At 41.9% G+C, this 8481-nt stretch overlaps 2 protein-coding genes across 2 annotated transcripts; one reads left to right on the top strand and one right to left on the bottom strand.

The window, feature by feature from the left end:
- Positions 1-341: 341 nt before the first annotated feature.
- LOC149378954 (uncharacterized) lies at positions 342-1291 on the bottom strand. The gene is made up of 2 exons (XM_089603916.1): positions 839-1291; positions 342-365 (listed from the first exon to the last, which is right to left on the bottom strand). The coding sequence occupies exons 1-2, from the start codon at positions 1289-1291 to the stop codon at positions 342-344; spliced, it is 477 nt and encodes a 158-aa protein (XP_089460042.1).
- Positions 1292-5454: 4163 nt separating this feature from the next.
- Positions 5455-5922, top strand: LOC149378953 (uncharacterized). Its single transcript, XM_089603914.1, has one exon. It carries the CDS (start codon positions 5455-5457, stop codon positions 5920-5922), a length of 468 nt encoding a protein of 155 aa, XP_089460040.1.
- Positions 5923-8481: the final 2559 nt, after the last annotated feature.

Raw genomic sequence — 8481 nt, 5'->3', positions numbered from 1 at the left:
GAGCTCGACCTCCAGGCAGGCTCGACCTCCAGCCAGGCTCGACCTCCAGGCGATCTCGACCCCCCAGGCGAACTGGACCCCCAGGCGAGCTCGACCTCCAGGCAGTCTCGACCTCCAGGCTAGCTCGACCTCCAGGCCAGGTTCGACCTCCAGGAAGAAGTCTAACCCAAAAATTGTGAAGGCAATCCCAGCCCTGCCAAGGGCCAGGAAGGAAAAGTCCCAGCCCTGCCAAGGGCCAAAAAGGAAAAATCCTTGCCCTGCCAAGGGCCAGAAAAGAAAAGTCCCAGCCCTACCAAGGGCCAGGAAGGAAAAATCCCCACCCGACCATGGGCAAGGGAGGTTCAAACGTTGTGCATGGTCAGCCCCTACAAAAATCAAGGGAAAAATGAAAAGACCATCCTACCCCGACTCATCACACTCCTATAAATACCTTCAGATTCTTCATTTGGAGGAGAGCTCTCTCACGACTCTAAAAACCTATGCCTCTCTCTCATCTGAGACTTTCTCTCTCTAAAACTTTGGAGCACAACACCCCTACTAATGTTGAGCGTCGGAGAGGTAAACAGAGGCAACCCCTCTGTTTCCCCTTTGCAGTTCACACCTCTCTGCTTGCTTTTCAGGTGCTTGGACGAGATAGACACTACCAACAGCTAAGGGACGACTTATTATACCAAGTCCGACACGCTCGAGCCCGAACGCGACCACTTGGTCCGGCCTCGGGTCGAACCGTTTGGGGCTTCTAAATAGTTGTCCGAAAAACTGCGACAACAATATAGTTGGATGTGAACTGTATGAAGTCACTCGAAAGGGAATTCGGGATTATTTCCACTTGAGTGACCTTATCCATCTGTGCCCCATGAAGTTCAGCCTCGGTGAAGTAGTTGGTCATTTTCATGACATGATACATCACCGGGGTTCCCATTGCCATCCTAGTGCTAGTGCACTTACGGGTGAGCTCTTTGCTCGCTTGCTCGCTTTGCATCCCAAACATTTCCTGCAGCGACTCAAGGATTTCCACAGCAGTCTCCTTCCCTTCCATTTTTGTTCGCAACGCATTAGATATGTTCGCGAACATGTAGGCCATAGCTTTGTTGTTGGCTATGACCCACTTGTCATAATCCTCCCTTAAGTTCTTTGAGGCATTAGGAGCAGGAAATAGAGGTCTCTCTTCAGTGAGGATAAAGCGTATGCTTTCACTCACCAACACGATGTTAAGTTTCGACTTCCATTTCGAGAAGTTATCACCAGTGAGAAAGTCTTTCGACAATAATGCTATAATAGGGTTCGACATGATTACTACAATTTATAACAACAATTATTAGCAATATGAAAAGAAATAACTATGAAAAAAAGTTTAGGATATAAAAACCTAATGCACAAGCACGAGGAAAAATACTAATCTCTAAAAAGACCTAGTTTTTATATTCCATGGTAATTCACCAATAGCCACAGTTCGTTTCACTAAGGTGACGTAACGGAGTGCACCTAGCGAAAAGGAGGACCATCTCAAATTAGTAAAGCAATCGTGGTTCATGCACATTCATAACTATGCTTCACTAACTACCAGTTTTATAGGAATCATTGGCCATATGAAACAACCACCGGTCATCTCATACTTGAGACATTTCAGTAGGCAAAGCTTAGCTCGTGTGTGCTAGGGAAGCCTAGGTCAGACACGAGATCTACTTCTCCACCTATCGTTATAAACACAACCTTGGTATTGGAATACGCTTACACCTTCGGAAGGGAATGGATCACCATGTCTAAAAGACTGCCGATCACGAGGCGAGCAAGACCACCCTCACGGTGTTGCATTAATGTTGGAGACCTTACAGACTGAATATACTTTTAGTATTATAATTTTCCTAGCATTAACATTAATCTAGGTGATCCTTTTGAGTTAACTAAATCGTATTAAAAACTCGAGTGTTTCTAAACCACCCTTAAAAACATAAGTTTCGATATAGCTTAGTGATTAGGAATTTCGTGACATCTAGTCTTGATTATCCTAATAGTATTCCATCACGGAAAAGCTTCCAGTTGGGAGGGAAGACATCATCTTTTATTAACCCCCAGCTTAGCCTCTTATCGGCTTGGTGACAAAGCTTTCCGAACCGTTCAACTCATTCATTAATTAACTATCCTAATCATATTAGATAATTTCAAATTAATAAATAAAATCCCATGATAACCCATGACACAAGTTCTAAGTTATATCAAGCATGTCCAATCAATTAAATAAACAAGCATAATAAGCAAGCATGGTTTGATTCGGTTTGATCTATCTAATTTGACTCTTTATAAATAAAAAGAGATGAACCCAATATCAAATTGGCTAATGGATAAAATATGGGCCCATATCTATGTCCCAAAAATAAATCAATATCAAACCATTTAAGTTAATCAAATGAACAAATAAATTAATAAAGTAAATCATCTACCTCTGATACCACTTGTTAGAGAAACAGAGGTGGTATCGAACACGAACAGTCGTTCCGATACCACATGTTGGTGACGTACTAGTGGTATCGGATACGAACAATTGCTCTGATACCACTTGTTGATGAACAACCGAGTGGTGTCGGACACGAACAATCGCTCCAATACCACTTGTTGGAGAAACACGTAAGACATCAGACACGAATAATCGCTCCAATATCACTTGTTGTAATTAAAGAGGTGGTATCCGACACGAATAGTCGCTCCGATACCACTTGTAAGGAAACGAAGGGAGTATTGAACACGAACATTCTCTCCCATACAACTCGTCGGGATTATGTGCTCACCTTGATAACCATATAAGTTGCGGAATAAATTAATTATACTAACAAGAGCTAATTAAAAGGATGGTTATATAACAAGACCTAGATTTACTTTATTAATTAAATAATGAAAGCATTCAAACATGTCAAGCAACCAATAAGATCAAAGAACAAGGTTCATAGAGAACTTATGGATTGGGCTCACGAACAGAATCTTCTAGTTTTCACAATCTGTCTTCAAAGGCCTTGAAACTCCTTCTTCAAGCTTTAAGATCCTCGTACTTGAACGCCTTGATCTGTTTCTTCAAGTTTCTAGATCCTCGTACTCATCTTGATGACACCGTAGTCTTCCGAACGTAATCTCCGGACGAATAAAGAAATACGACTTGAGACCACATTCTTTTATCTCACACGATCAAGAAACAAATGTTGTTTCAAGATCTCACTCTTATTTTCTAAGAATGGAAAGACTAATTCCAAGGAGAGAGAGAGAGAGAGAGAGAGAGAGAGAGAGAGAGAGAATTCGGCCACACACTTGTGTTGGATGAATTTTTGGCTTTCCAAAGCTTAGATTTTCTCTTCTCATGAATCCCCTATTTATAGTAGTTTCCAAAGTATGTTATTTCCTTTTATTGTGTTAACACTAGTGAACCTAAGCTTGGCCATTAGATCTTATCTCATGAATCCTACTTTCTCTATTAGTCATCAGATCAATATCTATGAGGTTTTATTTCATGTTTAAATAGAGAATATTAATATGACAGAATAAAGGAAATACCTTATTTCCTTTTAAATATTATTCTCTCATAAAAGAGGATAAATGACAATATATTATTTCCTTTTAAATATAATTCTCATTAATATTCATGAGAGAGAATAAATGACAATATCTTATTTCATTTTAAATATTAATCTCTCCTAATATTCATAAGAGAGAATAAATTACAATATCTTTTTTTTTTAAATATTATTATCTCCTTATATTCATGAAGGAGAATAAATGACAATATCTTATTTCCTTTTAAATATTTTTCTCTTTCCTTTATTTAAACAACTAAAGAGAAAATATTGGTAAGTACCAATATGTGAGGAATGAAATTTAAGGCACACGGCCATGAGGGAGTGACGCAAATCCCATGTGCCCACAACCCTAAAATTTCGACTTCCTCATTTTGTGCAAAACCCAATTGCTTAAAGCCCAATTAAATAAGCAATTGATTAATTATATACTTGATCAAACAATAAATAATTAATACTACCATAATTTAATTATTTAATTCTGTAAATACCCATATTTCAGAATTGATGCTGTCAATCACAATTACAGCTAGTGAGATTATAATAATGAAACACATTATTATTAAAGGTTCTTTATTCGTCTTAACGAAACAGAATCGGGGACTATGGACCTACTAATAGAAGCTTAACAAATCCGATGAAAAGACGAAAAAGTACTCTCTATTTTACCCATCGATTTGTCTAATATTGGTCTGATTCCACCTAGGTAAACCAAAAATGAACTCTCCTTTATACTAGAATTATATTTACTCATTGTGACGAGTGTCCACTGATCTAGTCAGTACGTGATCAAGATCCTCTAGGTTCAACACGTATCGATAAAGGTCAATTAATCCGTTATACCTTTCTTGATAGATATATACCCTAAGCATTGTTGCTTCTCTAGCGAAAGATTCTTCCGAACGTACATACTCCGGAAGTGGCGGCAATCTATCGGTTCTGGAATAAACTCCTAGGTAAGTGAACATTGATCTTCTTTCAGGAAGTCTGGATTCCGTATCTATCAACCACTTTCCACTCGAATCATGATCCGAAAACTCCCAAGACATAAGCTTTGATTAGCATGATAGTAACCTTTTAGCAAATGAGTCGAAGAGTTCGGTAACATGATCTAGGGTCCATGATCACGTCAAGATTTAGATCAAGTCCTACTGTAACAATCATAGCGACCCCGGTTAGTATGTCGTAACGGTACTTAAATGACACATCTACAACCAAAGTCTTTCCGGGTCATACACTTATCACAAGTGTAGAATGCTCGCACGTTGTGATCAACCTTCACTAGTGTTCCGCATATAACTTTAGATACAGCTATCCAGGCATCTATCAATCATTGACCATGTTTTAGCAACACCACCCGAACTCAGGTGCCCAACACGTGACTCAGTTTAATACGGAGTCTATGGATGATAGGTTCTATTGATTATGATATTTAGACCTCAACCCACTTATCATATGATGCTAATAAAGTAAACCATTATTCTATTTAGTAATAATTTATTTATTATCTCTCGTGGGCAAGAATTCCTAACAATAGTGGGGGATTGATTTCATGGGACCCTTCCCATCCTCATACGGCAACAAATACACTCCTCGCATTTGACTACATGTCGTAGTGGGTTGAGGCCAAGGCATCTATGACGACTGATGGCAAGGTGGTGCTGAATTTTCTAAAGCACAATATTTTCACAAGGCATGGCACACTCGTGAAGTATAGTGTCACTCACCGGAAACCCCTCGCCTATCACCCAGAATCTAACCGTTCGCCGAAGTCTCCAATCGCGAGATAAAGAAGATTCTAGAGAAGACAGTGGGAAGTTCATTAAAGGATTGGGCTCACAAGCTTAATGACGCACTCTGGGCATACCGGAATGCCTTCAAGACCCAGTTAAGGATGTCGTCGTACAAGCTCATCTACGGCAAGGCTTGTCATCTTCCGGTGGAGCTTGAGCATAGAGCTATTTGGGCAATGAAGCTCCTCAACTTCGATCACAAGGCGGCCGGGAAACAGAGACTCCTCCATTTCAATGAACTTGACGAGTTTCGCCTAGACACATTCGAGAACGCAAGGATGTACAAAGAAAAGACGAAAGCGTGGCATGATAAGCACATCGTGCCAAAGGAGATTAACCCGGGCCAACAAGTCATCCTCTACAATTCCTGGTTGAGACTTTTTCCTGGAAAACTTAAATCGATGTGGTTCGGACCGTTCACAGTCACACAAGAATTCTCGTCAGACATTTTTGAAATTGAAGGCATCAACGACATAAAATTCATGGTGAACGGGCAACGAGTAAAGCCGTACAACGGAGGAGTTTTTGAGAGCGAGAAAGCAGTGGTGTACCTGAACCTCATCGATTAAATAACGGGTAACCCGTCAAGTTATTGACGTTAACTAAAGCGCTTCGCAGGAGGCAACCCGTGCTTTTCTTTCGTCGCACTTTTTAATTCTTTAATTTTTTTTAATTCTCTTCATGTTTAAGTTTTGATTTAATAATAATTATATAAAAAATAAAAAATAAAACATTTCGCGTATCGCGCGCCGCGGGGAACACCTTGCGTGGAACACGAGCGTAACTTTAGGAAATTTTCGTTCACAGAGTCATACGCGCGGACCGCGACTAAGCCAAGCTGCGAACCGCACGCCGCGAGGACATCAGCGCGCGGCGCGGGGACAACAGGATACCGCACCTCGAGGTCACATTTGCGCGGTGCGCGAATTGTAGGTTTTTGTGAGAAGTTACAGAGTCTTATGCGCGCCCCGCACATAAGTCCACATTTTGGTCCACGCGTCGTGCTGAACAAGGCGCGCGGCGCACGGACTTGCGTAAGTTGGTTTTAAATGAGGTTTTTGGGCGAATTTTTTTTTGCAATTTCTTCACCATAAAAACACGATTTTTTATAATCAAACCTCTTATACTTCGTTTACTTACATCAATTCGTATGAATTGTGATTGTTTTTGTGATTTTCATCTCTTCAATCTCTCCATCTCCAACACATCAAGCTATGTCCTTCTACTTCGAATTCTATGGTTGAATGGTGATGATTTCGTGACATTAAGAGGTGATTAGAGTGTTGCTTACTAATGGAAGAGTTTAGTTACTCTTCATGACTAAATTTCATATCAAATATTGGCATGCACACTAGGTGTTTGATGAAATACCTAAGAGAACGTACAAAGGAAAAATTGAAATAGTTGCTTACGATTACGGGTTAATGAACAAGGGAATTAGTTGTGAATATGTTTGGGGTTAGAAAGGGGTTAAAATACTTCAACACTCATCACATTATCCTCGATTCATTTCGTGTTATGTTTCGTAGATGCAACGGGATTCGAATTCGCGTGTTAACTCCCAAACGTGTTCGTCGATCGGGGGTGGGGCGGTCTTACCTCGACCATTAACGCTAGTCGAAGGTGCCGGTGAGGTGTGGGATGCCATTTCAAAAAAAGGATTGATCGCCAAGCACGTGCTCACACCCAATAGGTTGTGCGGGAACATGTTGGCACTAATTCAGAGACTCCACTGGGAGAAATTGTACAATATCGAGACGCCAGCATCACTGAAATTGGTGCGAGAGTTCTACGCGAATCTCTCCATAACAGAGGGAAATTTCATCAAAGTGCGTAACGTTGTGGTGAACATCTCGGCGCCGGCGCTCAACGACTTTCTCGGGATCCCGGAACCCAAGAATGATGACTGCGCCGACCTCTTCCTGTACCTGCAATGGGAGGAATGGATTCGTCTACTTGCCCATCCTGGAGCTACCTACAAGACGAAGGTTGTGCACGGCCAAGTGGTCCTAAGTCACCTCCCCATCTCGAGTCTGAACCGTTACGCAAAGGCGTGGCAGCACTTCATCTGTGCCACGATACTTCCCAACCTGCGTGAGCACACAGTTGATCTCCAATGCCTGGCGCTTCTGGTGTGCATCATCATCGGTAAAGGCGTCAACATTGACAAAATCTTGAAGGAGAGGTTCGTGTTTTGTGCAAATCGCGATATCGACGTCACACTCGTCAACGGGGGGGTCATCACACAGCTCTGCCTCAATGAAGGACTTCGAATCCCGACCTCTAAGACGCGAGAGAAATTGGGGGACTCAATCGATGATCGAAAGATCATGAGCTTGAAATAGTGAAAACATGGAGCAGCACACCTGGATGGTTGCGGGTTCATAGACATTCCTGAACAACATCAAGGCAACCCAGATGCTCCAGACGACGTCCTGCCTCTGGTCGCGACCGACGAAGCACCCACAACCGGCTACAATGAAATGTTGGCCATGATGAACCGTTTCGACCAACACTTGGGTCGAATCGACCAAAACATCGAAACACTCGGCCAGCGCTATAATGTAATTGGGAGCTTCCTCACAAACTTTGGCCAAAGACAACGCGACACAGATGAGTTTCACGAAAACGTCTACAACACGTGGACGATGAACCAACAAAGCTTCTACGCTCATCATCCCGATACTCAAGCCGGAGCATATCCTGGCGCCCCCATCTATCCCGTGTACCCGCAACACCTAATGGCACCTTACCCAGCGTATCCTCCATGGGAGCCAAGCCCTTATGCTCCCCGCGAACCTGACGAGGACGATGATCATGGCCGTGGTCATTAGGGGAGTTTGACCACGCCCACATGGTAAGTCCCTCTATCCATGTTTTGCACAACTACATTGAGGACAATGTGAGTTTTTTTGGAGGGTGGGGGGAGAGATTTTTCTTGTCTTGCGGGGGACTTTTGTATATTATTAGAACTCTTTTTTGTGTGTGTTTAAGTAGAACTGCATGCTCCTTTGCCAATGATTCAAATTTGTGTTTGCCAATGATTGTGAAAAAATCTTAAACCTTAGACATTGGAGCCTAACCCATGAACTACCTTGTGTGAAAGAGGTGTGTTGAGTTTTTGTGTT

This window comes from Urtica dioica, chromosome 12 (assembly GCF_054948205.1).
Source record: "Urtica dioica subsp. dioica isolate 48M chromosome 12, U.dioica_male_clone48M_v1_H2, whole genome shotgun sequence".
In the NCBI taxonomy this organism is placed as follows: Eukaryota; Viridiplantae; Streptophyta; class Magnoliopsida; order Rosales; family Urticaceae; genus Urtica; species Urtica dioica.
Note: the sequence above shows the minus strand (reverse complement) of the source record. Positions and strands in the feature narration are given on the sequence as shown.

What these genes read in the sequence shown, in the direction of transcription:
- LOC149378954 (XM_089603916.1), bottom strand. Translation starts at nt 1,291, where the DNA reads ATGTCGAACCCTATTATAGCATTATTGTCGAAAGACTTTCTCACTGGT. An exon ending in ATGGGGCACAGATGGATAAG is followed by an intron (nt 366 to 838) that starts GTCACTCAAGTG and finishes TGATTTTTGTAG; the next exon opens with GGGCTGACCATGCACAACGT.
- LOC149378953 (XM_089603914.1), top strand. Translation starts at nt 5,455, where the DNA reads ATGTCGTCGTACAAGCTCATCTACGGCAAGGCTTGTCATCTTCCGGTG.